Consider the following 21396-nt stretch of genomic DNA (forward strand, 5'->3'; position numbering starts at 1 on the left):
GTTCATAAATAAGGTAAACCAGCAGTATATGTTGAGGAAAAAGGACATTCCTAAGTTTGATCGTGCACTAACCTGAGATGTCCCAGGTTATAGAAGCGGCTGATTCCATCGGTGGTCCGAACAACTTTCAGACAGAAAGCAGGCTGCAGGTGTCGGACTTCCAACAGCACCAGAGCAAGATACTGAATGAAGAGTAGCGCGTCCACCAAAGATGCTGCATATCCCACAATCCCCCTGTAGTCCGTCTCTCTGGGCTCCAGCACCCGCACCCCATAGAAGAGCCAATAAGATGCCACAAAGAGAAAGACGAGCACCGACAACAAACAGCGGAAGACAAAGAAGCGAGGCAGCATGGCTCGGGGAGGACGAAGGAACAGTGCCCATGTGGAGATGAAGAGAATGAGGATCTTGAAGGCCAGAGAAATGTAAAGGCCTTCACATGGAGTCCCACAAGGGTCAAGTGTGTCCCTCCAAAGGAGCTGTGGGAGGGCCAAGAAAGCCAGAGGAGTGATCACAGAAAAAAGCCCCAAAATGGCACCAAACACTGGACTGATGTAACGTCGGCAGTCAACAGGTAAAGAGTCGTCCAAGTCCTTAGAGAGCCTCGTCAGGTCTTCATTAGAGACGCTGTCCACTGAGGTACCGGTGACCACAGTGGTGGTCTCAGCCCAGTTATCATCCTGCAGGAAGACAGGAACAATATGGCTGTTGGTGATGCTGGGAGGCAGAGAGGGTTGAGACAAATGAATAGGTAAATGAAACTGACCCTCTCGTCGGCCATGGTGGACTCTGCATCTAGCAGTGGCTCCCCCGGGGCCTGGATGATCACGGATTTGTCTCCACGGCTGGCCCCGTCCCGACTCTTCGAGTAATGCCTGTCCCTTCTCCCTCTGGGGAGACAATAGAACAAAAACACGTGAAAAAGTCTGAATAAAATAATCATCCACAGGTAAACAAATAGTTTTATTATAAATCAAATTCTTGATGACAACGTTCCAGTTCATCTTTGATAGAAACACTGAAAACATCTGACAAAACAAACTGTAAATCTCAAGTTAAACAGAACCAGATCCTTTCTTTAAATGTACCACAAATGGTTCTAACACCATTAATATATAACTGCTACATGTACGATTATAGAATAATGTTTTATGTGACTGATTATAAGAATATTTGATGCTTTGGTATGTGATTAACATATAATATTATACTGTGTTTTCAAAAGCACATCATACTGGTGAATCTAAACACAGCAACCACACAAGTACATTTATTTCTGTTTGCTTGTTTGTTGTTTTTCATAAAGTAATGTACTTTGTGTAAAAAAAGGTGCTTTATAAATAAAGTTTGATTGACTGAGATGAAAAGTAAAAAAGGTCAAATTTAAAAATAGAAAAAAAATTCTAAACCTGAGGGTACATCTAAATTGATGGTTTTATAGTTTAGTTTAAAAAAAAAGCAACACAACATGAAAATCCACAGCAGGTCAAGTACAATATTAAAACATAAAATTACAGCATTTTGTCTTTCATCCAAAACACTTCTTCAGTCTGAGGCCTGCTAACCCAGATCTGTTCCATAAATAGCACCTCCTTGATATGTTTCAAGGCAGTCCTCTGTGGAATCCATAGAAACTAGCTTTACACATGCAACAAAGGGACCATCCATCCAAAACAATCAATCAGCTATGTATAACTACTTTTCCACTATGGGAGTATGCTGTTGTGGGAATCAGTTTGTCTGGTGGCTCCTCAGATCGAAGAAGTCCTTTGGATGAAGGACAAAACATCTCAGCTTAAAAAAGAAACATCCAGATGACCTGACTGAACATTGTTGGAGTTTATACCTGGATTATTGAGCATGAACTTTGGCACTTTGGCTTTGGTGTCCTCAGGCTGTTTCTGTGAGTAGCATGTTGGCAATCTGGACTAAAACATTTCATTGTTCTACATTATGATTGACTGTTTTAGATGGGTGTGTTTTCCACGTGTTGAAAGCATACTTCTGAGATTCCAACAGGAGGTTTTCTTGAAACACAGCAGTGAAGGCTACCTATGGGACAGATCTGGTTGGCAGGCCATAGACTGAAGAAGTCCTCTGGATGGGAGACAAAACGTTTCGCACTTAAAGAAACTGGTCAAGATGACACGATTTAACCTTTTTTGTTATGTCCTGCATGTTTTAATCAAACACTTCTAACATCAGGGAAGCAGCTGGATTTTATTGTCATTTCTGTCTACCAGAACCTGTTGAGCAGATTTTTACACAAAGTTTTCAACAACAGAGGAGATACTTTAAAGAAGCTCTGAATCACTTTAATCATAAAACGTCATCCCATAAATAAGAGGTCAATCTATGTTAATGTGGAAAAATACATGTATTGAAAATAATCTTTTGTTACTTTCCTCCACAGAGTTAAGAGCACATTCACTCAGCTGATCCATGCTGGACTTTGAATTTACAACTGTGGAGACACTGCTGAGTTTTGTCAACTGAAATAAATGTTTATTTGTTTGTAGCTGAGAGTTTATTGTTGTGATGGGACACCAGGGGCTACTATATAGAGAAATTTCTCTCTTCTTCCTCTCACTAATAAAAGCTTGATATACGTAGATGATCAGAAGACAGAAATAATTCAACAGTTTTTCAGGTATTAATGTGTAAACTTGATCATTTGCACTGTAGAAACATTTTGTTTCAGCACATTGACAAATACAAAATGTTCTTGTCATTGAGAAATATAAGAAAAAAATGTCAACAAACAAAATGAACAAAAAGACTTTTAGAGTTTTAACAAAGTTTTAGACATCTACAGCTCCTTACATGGAGAAAAACTCAATTTATAAATTTAAATACTGATTTTTTTTCATACACCACAGTTAGTCATGGACTTCCTCAGGGTTCAGTGATTGAAACAATACTCTTTAATTTATAAATGCTTCCAGAAGGTAAAATTATTAAACAGAATGGGATAAATTTTCATTAATATGATTATGATACACAGTTATATTTGTCCATGAAATCCATCCATCCATAAGTTTTCTTCCACTTATCCAGGGTTGGGTCGCGGGGGTAGCAGCCTAAGTAGGCAGGCCCAGATTTCCCTCTTCCAAGCCACTTGGGCTAGCTCCACTGGGGAAATCCCAAGGCATTCCCTGGTCAGACGAGAAACATAGTCCCTCCAGCATGTCCTGGGTCATCCTCTGGGTCTCCTGCCAGTGGGATGTGTTTGGAACACCTCAGCAGAGAGGCGTCCAGGAGGCATCCTAAACAGATGCTCAAGGCACCTCAACTGGCTCCTCTCGACATGGAGACGCAGTGGCTCTACTCTGAGTCCCTACCGGATGACCGAGCTTCTCACCTTATCTCTAAGGGAGAGCCCAGACACCCGGCTGTGAAAACTCATTCTGGCCGCTTGTATCCGTGAGCTCGTTCTTTCGGTCACAACCCAAAGCTCATGACCATAGATGAGGGTAGGAACGTAGATTGACCGGTAAATTGAGTGCTTTCCCTTTTGACTCAGCTCTCTCTTCACCATGACAGACTGGTACAATGCCCGCTTCACTGCAGATGCCGCACCTATCCATCTCTCACTCCATTTTCCCTCATTCGTGAACAAGACCCCGAGATACTTAATCTCCTCCACTTGGGGTAGTCCCTGACCCGGAGAAGTTTACCCTTTTCCGGCTCAAGACCATGGCCTTGGATTTGGAGGAATTGATTCTCATCCTGGTCGCTTCACACTCAGCTGAAAACCGCTCCAGTGAAAGCTGTAGATCACAACCTGATGAAGCCAATAGGACCACATCATCTGCAAAAAGCAGATAAATGATCCTAAGGCCACCAAAATGGATACCCTCAACACCTTGGCTGCACCTAGAAATTCTGTCCATAAAAGTTGTGAACAGAATCTGTGACAAAGGGCAACCTTGGCAGAGTCCAACTCTCTCCGCGAACTGGCCCGATTTACTGCCGACAATGATAACCAAGTTCTAACACCAGTCATACAGGGACCTAACAGCCCGTATCAAAGGGCCTGGTACCCCATACTCCCCGACTACTCCCCACAGGGTTCCCCGAAAGACACGGTTGAATGCTTTGTCCAAGTCCACAAAGCACATGTAGACTTGTTGGACAAACTGCCATGCACCTTCCAGGACATTGCTGAGGGTGTAGAGCTGGTCCAGTGTTCCATGACCAGGACAAAAACCACACTGCTACTCCTGAATCTGAGGTTCGACAATCCGACAGACCCTCCTCTCCAGAACCCCTGAACAGACCTTACCAGGGAGACTTAAGAGTATGATCCCCCTGTAGTTGGAACATACTCTGTGGTCCCCCTTTTTGAATAGGTGGACCACCACCCTGATCTGCCAATCCAGGGAAACTGCCCTCGATGTCCACACAATATTGCAGAGTTGCATAAGCCAACACAATCCCACAACATACAGAAGCTTAAGGAACTCCAGGTGAATCTCATCCACCCCCCGGGTCCTTCCACCGAAGAGCTTTTTAACCACCTCGGTGACCTCAACATCAGAGATTGGAGAGCCTGACCCAAAGTCCCTAGGTTCCTTTTCCTCAGTGGAAAATGTGCTGGTGGGATTGAGGAGGTCTTCGAAGTACTCTGCCCACCAACCCACGACATCCCTTAGTTGAGGATGGTGGACCAGAATCACCTCAAAGCTGTATGGAAGTCATTCTCCATGGTCTGTCTGAACTCCTCCCACACCTGAGTTTGGCCTCAATGACCACCCGAGCTGCATGTTTTTTTTTTTTTTTTTTTTTTTCCCCAGTCCTGTCCGGCATTGTGACACTTAGAATTATTGTCTAAGTGTCAAAGTGATGCCCAACAGATTTACTTTCACAAGCAGAGCATTATGGCTGGCCTTAATGCTCCACTTGATATATAAATTAAATTTTATTAGAATTTGCTTTGGGTTTGTTTCAGATGTAATGGGTATGGGGATGAAAAACAAAGAAGATAACAAAGCAGAAAAGTGAGAAAAGGGTTAAAAAGTAAAGAAGGAGATAAGAATAGAGGAGAGAGAGAGAGGGATAAAGAGAACACAAATCAACATCCTTGAAGTCTGCCTCTAGACCTGTGGAAAGAAAAATAAAACAAAAACAAGGCAAAACTGAGAACCCACAACAACAAACGCCATATATAATGATACTTATAACATCATTAGAAAGTATTTTATACAGTACATGGTAATACAAGATATATTTATTGGTCTCCACAACACAATTGAGTGTGTATCTGATAAACACCTGAATCTAAACACCTGTGTGAGCATGCTTGTCACTATGAGGTTTCTCCATAAAAATGTTCAATAGTGGATGTGGGGACCCACAGACCTAACCCCACAGGACACAATGGCATCACAGAGAAGACCGGAACCACAGAGACACAGTGGTCCCCAAGCCCGGAACTCCAGGAGTCCCCCAACAGGGACACCCGCATCCCCCAGAGAGAGAAGCAAATGGAAGCCCCGGGAAATCCCCAGCAACCACAATGCAGAAACCCCAGGAGGCTGCAGCGATGAATCCACAGGCCCCGCCGGCAACCCGCCCCTCCAGAGTAGATCCGGCCATGGACACCGAGCCCCGAGTCCCGAGGTCGTACCACCCTCCAACAGAGGCCCGACAGAGCCAAGGCACACAGGCCCCGGCAGGCAACCACCAGGGCGGGCCCGCACACACCCCACCACCCAGTCCCAGCTGCTGAGAGCTGCCAATGCACGGCGGCAGGGGAGCCCACCACCGGAGGGGAGCATGACAGGTGGAAGTTGACCCCACATTAAATGGGGGGCCAAAATGGATCCAAGAGAGGGGATCACCTAAAACAACCCGAAACATAAACAGGCACACAGAGACAGCCTGACAGAGCGTCTGTCGGGCTGTCCATGCGCCCCACCCACCCGACAGCGACCTCAAGCCGGCCCCAGGCTGGGGGCCAGAGCAACAGGGAGCAGCAGCTGAGGAAGGCCGGCCCAGCGCACCAATGACCATGCATCCCTACAGTCCCACACCACAGGCCCAGAGAGGCCCCGGCATGCCACCCATGCACCCCCCCCCCCCCCCCCACACACACACACACACACACAGCATCCCCCACCGCAAATGTCACATCAGGCCAACCAGCCAGCAACCCGTCAAAGCGAAGCCACACCCCTGACCGCTGCCATGCAGCACCAACGACCACACACACACAACCACAGCTGACCCCCCACCAGAACCCGGCAGCCACCCCAGCCAAAGGGCCAACCACTGCAACCAGGAACCCTGATCAAAGATCCAAACAACCCAGGGAGAACCGGAGCACCGGTCCCACCCCCAATTGCTCCCCAAGGCCCAACACCTACCCACAGCCCAGACCCTAACCAGGCAGCCTATCCCCACTCCCTGCCCCCGTCCCCAAATGTCAAACGGAGAATGAGGGTTTAGGGAAAAATTTTTTTTATATTTTATATATGTGTATATATATATATATATATATATATATATATATATATATATATATATATATAATTAACAGGAAGACCCAACTCCTCCCTCCTCCCACTCAAATAATGTGTTGATACATGTTGTATAGTGCATTTAAAATGGGGGGAGATGAGGCAGCAACCAGCAAAGACCCACCCCCTCCCCAGGGAGCAGGCAGTGCCTGTTCACCTCCCCAACCTTTACTCAGAACACTATGTCTACATGCTACATATGAGAGTGGGCACAGGTCCCGGAGGTGAGAATGATTATACAACCCACCACCTATATGCCACCGTGTGCCCACTCAAGACCCTATATATGCATGTGTCGTGAAAATGTTATATGTGAGTGTCTAGGTTATTTAATAAAATTGGGGCCCAGATCTCCTGAGCTACATGTTGCTGGGACTGCTGGTACCCATCAGCTGCTTCCACAGTCCCACAAGCCAAAAAGGCCAGATACGGCTCCTTCTTCAACATGACAGCATCCCTCACTGCCAATGTCCACTTGAGCTTCTTGCAGAGCTTCTTGTTCACATAACCTCCAGGAGAACTTTGAAATAGTTGGCCTATTCAAGGCCAAGTGGGGAAGTCAGATTCAAATAACAAAATTTGTTTTGGGAGAGGCTGACTTTGCTTGATTTTTTGTCTGCCTTCATAGTTCTGCTGGTACATCTCAGTGGCAACTCCAAACAGCCAAATTTTGTGGTCACTCCACTGGGCCATGCATGTAGCCTTCTCCAAGGTCTAATCCTTCACACCAGCAAGTTTGAGGAGTCGCAACTGGCCTGCGATTCTCAGACATTACGTCCAGCTTATGGCTTAGCTCACAAAGCATTTGAGTCTGAGTGCTCGAACCATGGCACATTCCTTCACACAAGGCAGCCAGCCTCACAATTGCCAGAACCGCTACCGATGCCTTTCGAATTTGCCAATATGCCAGATACCCGCCAACTCCAAAAAGCAGAAATCCTGTTATCATAAATCCAGTTATGTGTGCGTCTTCTACATCCTCAATGGACAATACAAACAGACACACCATCTTCCACTACCCTCAGGAATCCATAGCATATCCAGCTGTCCCTTCAGGGCATGAGGGCTCTCCCTTGCCCTGTCTTCTTGTTGAGAAATTTTATCAATTGCGCTGAGAGACCAGCTGACCAGATCCATAATTTACAATTTGGAAGATATGTAAAGAGAGGCTCTGAAAAAGATTCACTGGACAAGAGAAAAGACGCAGGAAGGAGACAGGAGTGGGAGGAAAAGCATCCTTCTTTGTCGAGCGCAAGCAGGAAGTGTTGCCTTGTAGCCTTACTGTTCCATCGGCCTCCCTCTCATTCACACACGTACTCTGTCTTACTACGGCTGACTTTCATTCCTCTTCTTTCAAGTGCATACCTCCACCTCTCCAAATTCTCTTCCACCTGTTCCCTGTTCTCATCACAGATCACAATGTCATCTGCAAACATCATAGTCCACGGGGATTCTTGCCTGACCTCATCTGTTAGTCGGTCAATCAGCAGAGCAAACAAGAAGGGGCTAAGAGTAAATCCTTGATGCAATCCCACGTCCACCTCAAAGCTATCTGTCACTCCTACAGTACATATCATCGCTGTCCTGCTGTCCTCATACATGTCCTGTACCAGTCTAACATACATCTTCACCACTCCAGATTTCCTCATGCAATACCACACCTCCTCCCTCGGCACCCTGTCACATGATTTTTCTAAAGCCACAAAGACACAATGGAGTTCTTTCTGACCCTCTCTGTACTTCTCCATCAACATCCTCAAAGCAAAGATGGCATATATGGTGCTCTTTCTTGGCATGAAACCACACTGCTGCTCAGAGTCACCTCTTGTCTAAGTCTAGCTTCCACAACTCTCTCCCAGATCTTTATCATGTGTCTCATTAACTTAATTCCCCTGTAGTTGCTACAACTCTGTACATCACCCTTGTTCTTAAATTCAAAGCAGTCTGCTTCGCAGATAAATAGTGTTAACTTATTTTTATACACATGAATGTTTCTGTTCAATGCCCTGAATTGACTTCTGTTGTGGCTTGGCACTATATATGTAAACTGAATTGAAATGACTTGATGCATGCTCAATAATCCAGGTAGAATACTCTAAAAAAGTTAAATCTGGTCCTCTGGACATTCAAAAAACAAAACAAAAAAAAAAAAAACAAAGCAAAATAAATGTAGATACGTTTCGTCTTTCATTCGAAAGACTTCCTCAGTTTGAGGTGCTGTATATGTACAAGTATGTATGAATTGAAATGACTAGAGTTTACTAAGGAAAAACAAGACATTATTCTGCTTGCAGCATGGTGGAACAGTTGGTAGAGCTGCTGCCTCTCAGCGAGCAGGTTGCCCCAGTTCAAATCCCAGTCAAGGGGCTTTTCTGGGTGGAGATCACATGTTCTCTCCATGCATGTGTGGGTTTTCTCCAGGTACTCCTTTAATTTATTAATTTTTTCTCACTGGCTTTGTAACAAGGTGCATGCATTTCTTCCAGCTCCCTGTTCTCCTCCTGCTTTTTTGCTCTCTGTCTGTTTATTGGAGCAGCTCTTATTTTTATACATCTTCCGAAAAGAATACTACTGTTTTGGATCTGACCAACTGGACTTTCGACACAAATGACAAAATCCTGGAGAACCCTCATCAGCTCAGAAGACACGCATGCAGCTGGATATATTTCTGGGGGTGATGTGTCTACCTCTGCTATCAATCGAGGATGCCAAAATTGCATAGAATTGGAGTTGTGATAACAGGTTTCCTGTTTTTGGAATAGTCTGGATTCTGGTTTATCAACATACAAAGAAGATGGCCGCAGCTAATTTGGACCTCGTCAGGCCGCTGCCTATGTGAAGATTTGGTTTGTGCTTTGAGGACTCAAAATCAGCTGATTTACGAGCAAAACCGTAAGTTGGAAGTGATTTGAATCGCAGGCCACCTGTGGCTATGCATCAGTGTGAAAACGACCTTGAAGAGGCTCGTAAGTACAGACCAGTAGAATGCACCCTAATCTGGCCATTTTGGACCTTGGAAGTATCAGTACAGACTCAAAGGCTGACAAGGAACAATAGTCTGCATGAATAAATCCATCCATCCATCCATCCATTATCTTTGCCCGTTTATTCCATTTTGGGTCACGGGGGTCACTGGTGCCCATGTCCAGCAATCACTGTGCGAGGGGCGGGGGACACCCTGGACGTGTCGCAAGTCCATCACAGGGCCACATAGAGACAAACGAGACAAACAACCATTCACTCTCTCACTCACACCTAGGGACAATTTAGAGTTACCAATCAGCCTAACATGCATGTTTTTGGACTGTGGGAGGAAACCGGAGTACCCGGAGAAAACCCACGCATGCACTGAGAGAACATGCAAACTCCACCCAGAAAGGCCCCTGAACCGGGGTTTGAACCAAGGACCTGCTCACTGAGAGGCAGCAGCTCTACCAGTTGCGCCACCGTGCTGCCCCATGAATAAATCAACAATTGTAATTTTAATCTGACTCGCCGGTTAACCTCGAAACAGGCCAATTCATCAATTTCTCCTGGGAAATGTATAAATGTGTGTTTCAATGAAACAAGATACATCTTCCAACAGAGGAAGTGGTAGCGGAGTAGACAGCTTCTGGAGGGTCTGATCCATTTTGAGTGAGAGAGCTTCAATGGTGAAGTGGATCTGTCTTATTCTCTCACTGAGCAGCTTGTTTTGAACTTTCAGGAGTTTTCCTTCTGCTCTGTGTCCTTTGATCGTGGAGTTGAGTTTTAAACTACTGGTGGTGAGTTTTTCTTGTCTGCATCTTAGACTGAAATGAAGATGGTTCCTGTAGTCTGCAAACTTCCTTGACATCTTCTCAAACTCCCGCACTGCTCCTAGGAGAAGCCACTCCCTGTCTTTATGGACTTCCAAAAATCCACAAAGAAGAAACACCACTCAGACCCATCGTCAGCAGTATGAACTCAGTGACATACAATATTGTTAAACATTTGGCTGGTATTTTAGCTCCTCTTGTTGGAAACACACCTCATCACATAAAGAACTCCATTGATTTTGCTAACAAAGTTCAAGATTTGAAACTAACCCCAGGAGAAACCCTTGTATCGTATGATGTGACTTCTCTTTTCACTTGCATACCCATCTCTGAAGAGGCAGAAACCATCAGAAAACAACTTCTACAAGACAAGGACTTAATCAACAGGACCCACTTCACCCCAGACCAGATTTGTACCCTGTTGGATCTCTGCCTCTCCACCACTTATTTCAAGTTCAATGACAGTTTTTACAGATAGAAGCACGGCTGTGCCATGGGATCTCCAGTGTCACCCATTGTTGCCAATCTCTACATGGAGGAAGTGGAACAGAGAGCCCTAAACTCCTATGAGGGAACAACACCAAGACATTGGTTTCGATATGTGGATACCTGGGTCAAAATCCAAGCCAAGGAAATAGAAGCATTCACCAGACACATTAACTCGGTCGATAACAACATCAAGTTCACCAGAGAGGATGCAAATGACAACAAGCTGCCTTTTTTGGACTGTTTGTTTCAGATAGAAAAAGAGGACAGCCTCAACATTGAAGTGTACAGAAAACCAACCCACACAGACCAGGATCTTCTGTTTGACTCTCACCATCCACTGAACACAAACTCTCTGTCATCAGAACTTTACAGCATCGGGCCGAACGCAACCCCACAAAGACAGAAAGGAAGGAAAAAGAACAGAAACACATCCAAGATGCTCTTCAAACATGTGGATATCCTAACTGGGCTTTCGTCAAATCAGCGAGGAAATCTACAAAACACACTAATAACAGACAAAGGAGAACAACAGACATAAAACATTGTCATCCCTTATGTTGCTGGAGTATCAGAGAAATTCAGAAGGATTTTCAACAAACGCAACATCCCAGTACATTTCAAACCCAGCAGGACTCTCAGACAGAGACTGGTCCACCCTAAGGACAAAACACCCAAACACAAACAGAGTGGGGCAGCACGGTGGCACAACTGGTAGAGCTGCTGCCTCTCAGCGAGCAGGTCCCTGGTTCAAACCCCGGTCCAGGGGCCTTTCTGGGTGGAGTTTGCATGTTCTCTCCGTGCATGCGTGGGTTTTCTCCGGGTACTCTGGTTTCCTCCCACAGACCAAAAACATGCATGTTAGGCTGATTGGTAACTCTAAATTGTCCCTAGGTGTGAGTGAGAGAGTGAATGGTTGTTTGTCTCGTTTGTCTCTATGTGGCCCTGTGATGGACTTGCGACGGACTTGCGACCCGTCCAGGGTGTCCCCCGCCCTCCTGGACATGGGCATCGGTGACCCCCATGACCCAAAATGGAATAAGCGCGTAAAGATAATGGATGGATGGATGGACAAACAGAGTGGTGTAGTGTATGCGGTCCAATGCAGCGAGGACTGTCCAGACCTCTACATTGGAGAAACTAAACAGCCTCTTCACAGACGCATGGCTCAACACAGGAAAGCCAGCTCTTCAGGACAAGATTCTGCTGTTAACCTCCACCTCACAGATAAGGGACACTCGTTTGAGGACCAAAATGTGCACATTTTAGACCAAGAACACAGATGGTTTGAGAGGGGTGTGAAGGAAGCAATTTATGTAAAAAGAGAAAAGCTGTCTCTTAACAGAGGAGGAGGCCTCAGATTTCCACTTTCAAAAACATATAATGCAATTTTAAGACTGATTCCCAGCCAGTTTTCACAACTGATGGGAACAGAGGGGCCTCGTCTGTGAATTAGAGTAACAAAGACTTTTGGGGGGCCCCTACTTTTAAGGTGTTTAGGTGTGAATTGCCAATCTGCATATGTGTGTGTGTCTTATCTCACTCAACCTCATAACCTGAATCTCTCACTCACTGCTATTTGAATTGAGAAAGCTCCTCGGATGAGGAGCGAAACGTCTTCTGTTACAAATAAAGTCCAGTTGTTTTTGAATTGAACGCTTTTTGAATTCATCATGTCCTGGATGACTGAGAATCTTCACCAGCATAAATCTCATGCAAAGAGTTAAATAGTTTTTCTCTCAAAGCTTTGCCTCTTCTTCCTGCTCCTAAACACAGCAGGTCCATCCAGTCTGTCCTCATGTCTCCTTGTTCCCTCCTCTTCAGGTGGTGTCACCACCAGGGCTGGATGTTGGAGCTGATTGGCTTCATTCTCTCTGCACAGACATGTGATTTGTAGATCAGAGTTCAGTTTCACTTCTGAGGAAATAAAGGGGGAAGAACTCACAGTTGCTGACTAAAAGACAAAATGGCACAGAAAGGAGATCAGCTGGACCAGGAAACTTTTTCCTGTTCGATCTGTTTGGATCTACTGAAGGATCCGGTGACTGTTCCCTGTGGACACAGCTACTGTATGAGCTGTATTAAAACCCACTGGGATGAAGAGGATCAGAAAGGAATCCACAGCTGCCCTCAGTGCAGGCTGACTTTCATACCAAGACCTCTCTTGAAGAAAAACATCATGTTATCTGTCCTGGTAGAGCAGCTGAAGAAGACAGGACTCCAAGCTGCTCCTGCTGATCACTGCTATGCTGGACCTGAGCATGTGGCCTGTGATGTCTGCTCTGGAAGAAAACTGAAAGCCATCAAGTCCTGTTTGGTCTGCCAGGCCTCTTACTGTGAGAAACACCTTCAACCTCATTATGAGTCAGCTCCACTTCAGAAACACAAGCTGGTGGAGCCCTCCAAGAACCTCCAGGACATCTGCCCTCGTCATGATGAGGTGATGAAGATGTTCTGCCGTACTGATCAGAAGTGTATCTGTTATCTCTGCTCTGTGGAGGAACATAGAGGCCACGACACAGTCTCAGCTGCAGCAGAAAGGACTGAGAGGCAGAGAGAGTTCGAGGTGAGACGAGAAACGATCCAACAGGAGATTCAGAACAGAGAGAAAGATGTGGAGCTGCTTGAACAGGAGGTGGAGGCCATCATTCACGCTGCTGATCAAACAGTGGAGGACAGTGAGGAGATCTTCACTCAGCTGATCCATCTCATCCAGAAGAGAAGCTCTGATGTGAAGGAGCAGATCAGATCCCAGCAGGAAACTGAAGTGAGCAGAGTCTTGGAGCTTCAGGAGAAGCTGCAGCAGGAGATCACTGAGCTGAAGAGGAAAGATGCTGAGCTGAAGCAGCTCTTACACACAGAGGACCACAACCAGTTTCTCCACAACTACCAGTCAGTGTCAGCACTGGGTGAGTCTCCACACTCATCCAGCTTCAACATCTGTCCTCTGAGATACTTTGAGGATGTGACAGCAGCTGTGGAGGAGCTCAGAGACAAACTGCAGGACACCCTGAGAGACACATGGACAAACCTCTCACTGACTGTCTCTGAGGTGGACGTTTTACTGTCAGAACCAGAACCAGAACCAAAGAGCAGAGATGGATTCTTCAAATATTCATGTGACATCACTCTGGATCCAAACACAGCAAATAAAAGCCTGTTACTGTCAGAGAGGAACAGACAAGTTACAAAAATAAATCACCCTCAGTTTTATTTTGATCATCCAGACAGATTCATTGATTGGTTGCAGGTTCTGAGCAGAGAGAGTCTGACTGGTCATTGTTACTGGGAGGTGGAGTGGAGAGGAAGAGCAGCTTCTGTAGCAGTCACATACAAGAACATCAACAGAACAGGAGATCAATCTTTATTTGGAAAGAATGACAAATCATGGTCTTTATATTGTTTTCAAGACAGTTTTACATTTTGGCACAACAACATCCAAACTTCCATCTCAGGTCCTGGTTCCTCCAGGATCGGAGTGTACCTGGACCACAGAGCAGGTGTTCTGTCCTTCTACAGAGTCTCTGAAACCAGGACTCTCCTCCATAGAGTCCAGACCACGTTCACTCAGCCGCTCCACGCTGGAGTTTGGGTTACCAACTCTGCTGAGTTTTGTCAACTGAAATGATGATTTTTATTTTGTAACTTTGAGTTTATAGTTGTGATGAGACACTGATCAACTGATGATTATTATTATTTAGAGTTTTCATTTTCTTTGCACAAGTTTTCTTCATATATCAATGTAAACATGAACTGTCTCAAATGTATTTTTCTCTCCTTCATAAAGGTTTGGTACAGACTGTTTGAATGAAGAAAATACATTTATTTAGTTTGTCAAATGATAATTTGTGAATATCCTGATGCATGCTCAATAATCCATTCATCCATTATCTTTTACCTGCTTTTTCCATTTTGGGTCACAGGGGTCGCTGGTGTCTATGTCCAGCTATCACTGTGCGAGGGGCGGGGTACACCCTGTTCAGGTCTCCAGTCCATTGCAGGGACACATAGAGACAAACGAGACAAACAACCATTCACTCTCTCACTCACACCTAGGGACAATTTAGAGTTACCAATCAGCCTAACGTGCATGTTTTTGGTCTGTGGGAGGAAACTGGAGTACCCGGAGAAAACCAATGCATGCACGGAGAGAACATGCAAACTCCACCCAGAAGGCCCCTGGACCAGGATTTGAACCAGGGACCTGCTCGCTGAGAGGCAGCAACTCTACCAGTTGCGCCACCGTGCTGCCTGCTCAATAATCCAGGTAGAAAAATCAAAACGTTAAGTCTGGTCCTCTGGACATTCAAAAAAGACTGAAGAAGTCTTTTGGATGAAAGACGAAACGTTTATACTTTTTTTGTTTTGTTTGTTTTGTTTTTTGAATGTCCAGAGGACCAGACTTAACTTTTTTTAATAATTTGGGAACTTTATAATTTACATTGTAGAAACATGTTATTTCAGACTACAGTAACAAAACAAAATGTGTTAATCAATGAGAATATCCAAAAAAGTTAAATCTGGTCCTCTGGACATTAAAAAAACAAAACAAAGCAAAACAACAAAAAATGTAGAAACGTTTCGTCTATCCTAACTGGGCCTTCCTGAAAGCAGAGAAGAAACCCAAACAGGACTCCAGTCAGCCAACAGGTGAAAAGGAGGAACCCAGACCCAGACCAGTGGTCATTCCATGTGTTGAGGGAGTATCAGAGAAACTGAGACGTTTATTTTCTAAACATAACGTCCCAGTGGCTTTTAAACCCCAAAATACATTACGGCAAAGACTGGTTCATCCCAAAGATCCAGTCCCCCGGCACAAACAGAGTAATATTGTGTATGCTGTTCAGTGTCAGGAGGGCTGTGATCAGTCTTACATCGGGGAAACTAAACAGCCACTGGACAAAAGGATGGCCCAGCACAGAAGATCAACATCATCAGGCCAGGACTCTGCGGTCTACACTCATCTCCAGGCCAGCGGTCACTCTTTCAGGGATGAAGATGTTCACATCATGAACAGAGAGGAAGGATGGTTTGAGAGAGGAGTAAAGGAGGCCATCTTTGTGAAAAGAAACCGTCCATCATTAAACAGGGGTGGAGGCCTCCGGGTTCAACTGTCCCCCTCTTACAATGCTGTTATTGCTAGTATCACTCAGCCCTCTGTGAGTAGTAAACAGCCATCAGTGTGCTAATGATCCATTGTTAGGCTGATGGTCCTTCTTGAGCATGTGATCAGCTGGTTTTGGTTGTCAGCAGCAAAACTGGTTGATCCACTCTGAGAAGGTGCTATTTAAGAGACTGAGCTGAATACAGCACCTCAGACTGAGGAAGTCTCTCGGATGAGAGACGAAACGTTTCTACATATTTTGTTGTTTTGCTTTGTTTTGTTTTTTAATGTCCAGAGGACCAGATTTAACTTTTTTGGATTTTTCTACCTGGATAATTGAGCATGCATCAGGATATCAATGAGAATAATTCAAATAAAAATGTCAACAAACAATATTAAGAAAATTACATCTCTTTTTTTCATTATTTGTTTTTCTGTAAAACAAACTAAGAGCAACATTTGTTGACAGAGGAATTTAATAAACACGTCTTGAAGATCATTTTTTTATTAAGAATCAACCTGATGACACTTTCTGCAGGAGATCCAGACTGTTCAAACACTGAAGTTCATCATGACTTCATCATGACTTCATCATGTTTTCATCATGAGTTCATCGTGTATTCCTTATGACTTCATCATGGCTTCATCATGAATTTCTCATGAGTTCAATATGAGTACATCATGTGTTCGTTGTTACTTTTTTATGAGTTCAACATGACTTCATCATGACTTCATCATGAATTCCTCATGAGTTCAATATGAGTTCATCATGCATGCATCATGACTTCATCATGAGTTCAACATGAGTTCATCATGACTTCATCAAGAATTCCTCATGAGTTCAATATGAGTTCATCATGCATTCATCATGACTTCATTATGAGTTCAACATGAGTTCATCATGACCTCCTCACAAGTTCATAATGAGTTCAACATGGTCTCAACATGAGTTCATCATGAATTCCTAATGAGTTCATCATGACTTTATTGTTTCTTCATCATGAGTTCATCATGACTTCATCAAGCGTTGATCACGAGTTCATCATGACTTCATCATGAGTTCATCATGTGATGCTGGATAAGTTCAGACATCAGTTTCACCTTCATTCAACAATAAATAAATAAAAACACTCTGTTTACATCTCGGCTTCACTCACATTACAGATAAAAACAGTTACTAAACAAACTGGTTGGTTTAAAATACAAGTCGTCTAAATATGAATAAAAAGAGTGACTTTATTTGTAGATATTTGACTCATGATATTCACAGGATATTTAACATTTTTGTTTGAATTGTAACTGTATTTTAATTGTTGTTGTATTATTGTAACCTTCAAAGTCCTGCATGTTTTAATCAAACACTTCTAACATCAGGGAAGCAGATGGATTTTATTGTCACTTCTGTCTACCAGAACCTGTTGAGCAGGTTTTTACACAAAGTTTTCAATAACAGAGAAGATATTTTAATGAAGCTCTGAATCACTTTTATCATAAAACATCATCCCGTAAATAAGAGGTCAATCTATGTTAATGTGTAAAAATACATGTATTGACAATAATCTTTTGTTACTTTCCTCCAGAGTTGAGCACATTCACTCAGCTGATCCATGCTGGACTTTGAGTTTACAACTGTGGAGACTCTGCTGAGTTTGGTCAACGGAAATAAATGTTTAATTGTTTGTAGCTGAGAGTTTATTGTTGTGATGTGACGCTGATGTTTCTTTGTCGTTCCATTTTGTTCCTTGTTAAATAAAGTTTTCTTGAAAAGACAATGAAAACATGAACGGGCTCCTATCAAGAGAAATTTGTCTTTTCTTCCTCTCACTCATAAAAGTTTGATACAGACAATCAGAACACAGAAATAATTCAACAGTTTTTCAGGTGTTAGTATCAGTATCCTTGAGAAATATAAAAATATGTCAACAAACAAAATGAACAAAACGATTTTTGGAGTTTTGTCAAAGTTTTAGACATCTGCAGCTCCTCACAGGGAGAAAAACTGAGAGAGCAAATGTTGGAAGATGAATTTGATCAGTGAGTCTTTAAATTCGTTTTTAAACCACACGTTGTCTTTTGATTTAGCAACTTCATTTAAAACTTTTCAGCTGATCCTGTCTGCTTTGTCTGCCTTTTACAGCTCGACTAGTTTCATGAGGAAAAATAAAACATATTCTGCTTAAAGCACACATATTATTATTGCAGCAATCTGTTGCAGATGTTGGGAAGTTTTGCTGCTCAGATAAACAGGGCCCGCCCTCTCCCCTGTCAGCTCCTCTGAGACAGTCATGTCAAAGTGGTTCAAAACACCAAAGTTCATGCAGGTAAAAATCCCTTAAGTTCAGTCAGGCCATCTGAACGGTTTCTTTTTTTTTTTGCCAAGATGTTTCGTCCTTCGTCCGAAGGACTTCTTCAACCTGAAGAGCGACCAAACAAACTGATTCCCACCAACAGCATACTCCAAAGCAGAAAAAAGCAGTTTGCTGGTGCTAAAATGGCCTCCAGGGCCAGCCCTCTCCTCCATCAACTCCTCTGATATAGTCATGCCAAAGTCGTTCAAAACACCAAAGTCCATGCGCAATAATCCAGGTATAAAATCCAACAATGTTCAGTTGGGTCATCTGAACGGTTTCTTTGTTTTTTTGCTGAGACGCTTCATCATGTACAACAATCAAATGTTTTAGGCCAGATGGCCAACTTGCTTCTCACAGAAACAACCTGAGGACAACAAAGGCCAAAGTGCTTCAGAAAAAAAGGTTTGTAAACTCAATCATCCAGGTAGACATTGTTATACATGATGATTGATTGTTTAGGATGGATGGTCCCTTTGTTGCATGTGTAAAGCTAGTTTCTTTGGATTCCACACAGGACTGCCTTGAAACACATCAAGGAGGTTTATTTATGGAACAGATCTGGGTTAGCAGGCCTCAGACTGAAGAAGTGTTTTGGATGAAAGACAAAATGATTCTCCCTTACTTGTCCAGATTACCTCATTTAATCTTTTTATTGTTATCTGCCATGAGCTTACAAACCTTTTTCCAACCAAGCAGGGTTTAGGGTCTGGCATTTTTTTCCTTAAAGCTAATAGCTGAAACACTCTTTTCAGTACCGACGCACTGATTGTGACACTGATGAAGCCTTGGTTGAGTCAGTTTCCCTAAATGTCCAGATGTTTATGTTTTACTATGAAAATAATCTTTACCTGATGCAGATGATCTTAAAAATCAGTTGCTATGATTTTCAAACCAACAACTGTTTGAAACCAGCAATGATTTTACTGTGGTGGGCTGACTGGTCCAGGATGTGCCCCACCCTCACACCTGTTCTCCCCTCTAGAATAGTACCAGCTCGCCACAACCCTGAACAGGACTGAGAACATATGGAAAATCTATAATATAAAAATATGAGTTTGTGTCATTTTTGAGAAGATTTTCTTCCCTAAATTTTCTTTGTTTGTTAGCTTTAGTCTTGGGTGACACGGTGACGCAGTTGGTAGAGCTGTTGCCTCTCAGCAAGAAGGTCGCCAGATCAAATCCCGGCTGGGGGCCTTTCTGGGTGGAGTTTGCATGTTCTCTCTGTGCATGCGTGGGTTTTCTCCGGGTACTCCGGTTTCCTCCCGCAGACCAAAAACATGCATGTTAGACTGATTGATAACTCTAAATTGTCCCTAGGTGTGAGTGAGAGTGAATGGTTGTTTGTCTCGTTTGTCTCTATGTGTCTCTGTGTTGGACTGGAGACCTGTCCAGTGTGTCCCAAGCCTCTCGTGCAGTAACTGCTGGATATGGGCACCAGTGACCCCCACAACCCAAAAAGGAAGAACCAGGTAAAGATAATGGATGGCACCTGATGCTGCTCAATAATCTAGGTAGAGAAATCTAACAAGGTTAAGTCAGGTCCTCTGGACGGATTCTTCATTGTTGAAACGTTTCGTCTTTTATCCAAAAGATACAGTTTGTTGCAGCGTCTCAAACTGAAGAAGTCTTTTGGATAAAAGATGAAACATTTTAACAAAGAAGAATCCGTCCAGAGGACCTGACTTAACCTTGTTAGATCATGAATGGATGTTTTAGTGTTTTGGTTTAACTCAGATCATGGTATTTAGACAATGGTAAATGGACTGTGCTTATATAGCACATTTCAATCTTATCAATACACTCAAAGCACTTTACAACACAATCTGTGTCCTCATTTACCCATTCATACAGCACTCTACTAGATATATACAAAGAATAATCAGCGTTTTAACACATTCATACACTGATGGGACACACATCAGAGGCAATGAGGGGTTCAGTGTCTTGCCCAGAGACACTTCAGCATCTGACTACTGGTGGAATCAAACCCCCAACTTTCCCATTGGAGGACAACTGCTCTAACCATTCAGCCACAGCTGCACTTTAACTCTCACTCATTCTTTACAAGACACAGCAGTTAAGTGTAGAATAACCCACCCCTCACCTAATCTTACATTTCAAAACGTATAGAGAAAACTACACAGTGAACATAAAATAAGTAGTCAGACAATGGTATATGATATCTTTGTTACTGTAGGGATTTTTTTATATCATCTACTACACAAGTTGGATGACCCAAGCCATTTAAAGTGCATTTTCATTGTAAGTTTGTGCACCCAATGGTTTTTTTCAATAATAGGAGTCCTTCCGAGTGAAAGCCCATTTTAAACATCAACAGGTTAGATAATAACCATCTCCTACCTGTGTTTGCGAGAACTTCGTGAGTGAGATGACTTGTAGGAGTAGCTCGAGTACATTGACTCGTTGTCCATGTCTGAGGCCAGCGGGGGGTGGAGTTTCTGTGCAACTCCTGTCCCCGAGCCGCCGCCCTTTTCCCAGATCACACCCAACTGGCTCTTGCGGTTGCTGATGGACTTGGAGGAAAAAGCCAAAGGAAGACGCAGCAAGTCCACTTTACTCCTGAAGGACTCTATCTTGGACGTCTGTAGCGATAAGGGAGAGTAGAAGTGGACACCCAAGTTAGAGATGAGTTTTAGGAGTGGTAAACTGGCAAAAAGAGCAGAGACCAAGTGAGCTGGAGAACAGAGGGGAGCTGAGGAATGAAGAGAGGGAGGAAAGGGAGAGGATAATTTGTCATGTGAGACAAAATGGTCTCGAAAGGGGCACATACCAAGAAGCAGCGACAAAAAGAGAGACGGCATTGTTAAAATGTTGGCACTCTGAGCCATGCTGAAAGTGTGTGTGCTCTACAGGACACAGCTGAGCCCATTCTTCAGCCTTCAGAGAGGGTTTTTTTTATGACTAACCTCAAGCGATTTGAACCGGAGTGTGTTTCAGCCAATAAAATGGTGAATAGGCCAGATTCTAATTTGAGCTTCAAGTCTCCAGAATGCAGGACATGTCATGGTGAAGGTTGAACATCAAAGTAGCTTAAAAATGTTCCAGAGATAAAATAAACCAGTTTGGTTTAATCTGGGTGTTAAGTTTATCTAAGATAACAAGACACTGTGCATTTT

At 43.7% G+C, this 21396-nt stretch overlaps 2 protein-coding genes across 4 annotated transcripts in view; one reads left to right on the plus strand and one right to left on the minus strand.

Annotated features, from left to right (window-relative positions):
* The window catches only part of LOC119408452 (vang-like protein 2), a 32686-nt gene extending 11831 nt beyond the window's left edge, over positions 1-20855 (minus strand). Inside the window, exons 1-3 of one of the 2 annotated variants that reach the window (XM_037675288.1) lie at positions 20621-20855; positions 767-890; positions 73-680 (exon numbers count right to left, since the gene is read on the minus strand). In XM_037675288.1, coding sequence (XP_037531216.1) covers positions 73-680; positions 767-890; positions 20621-20691 — 803 coding nt within the window. In that variant the 5' untranslated portion in view covers positions 20692-20855. The remainder of the gene's footprint in view (positions 1-72; positions 681-766; positions 891-20620) is intronic. The other variant, XM_037675281.1, reaches the window with a different exon arrangement.
* Positions 7941-14432, plus strand: LOC119408436 (tripartite motif-containing protein 16-like). 2 transcript variants are annotated; one of them, XM_037675263.1, is made up of 2 exons: positions 7941-7961; positions 12792-14432. In XM_037675263.1, the coding sequence occupies exons 1-2, from the start codon at positions 7941-7943 to the stop codon at positions 14430-14432; spliced, it is 1662 nt and encodes a 553-aa protein (XP_037531191.1). The 2 variants fall into 2 exon arrangements, with proteins under 2 accessions (XP_037531191.1, XP_037531199.1); XM_037675271.1 differs by lacking the exon at positions 7941-7961 and having other exon boundaries at positions 12765-14432.
* Positions 20856-21396: the final 541 nt, after the last annotated feature.

This window comes from Nematolebias whitei, chromosome 1 (assembly GCF_014905685.2).
Source record: "Nematolebias whitei isolate Nwh7 chromosome 1, NemWhi1, whole genome shotgun sequence".
Lineage (NCBI taxonomy): Eukaryota > Metazoa > Chordata > Actinopteri > Cyprinodontiformes > Rivulidae > Nematolebias > Nematolebias whitei.

What these genes read in the sequence shown, in the direction of transcription:
- LOC119408436 (XM_037675263.1), top strand. Translation starts at nt 7,941, where the DNA reads ATGTCATCTGCAAACATCATA. An exon ending in TGTCATCTGCAAACATCATA is followed by an intron (nt 7,962 to 12,791) that starts GTCCACGGGGAT and finishes AAAGGAGATCAG; the next exon opens with CTGGACCAGGAAACTTTTTC.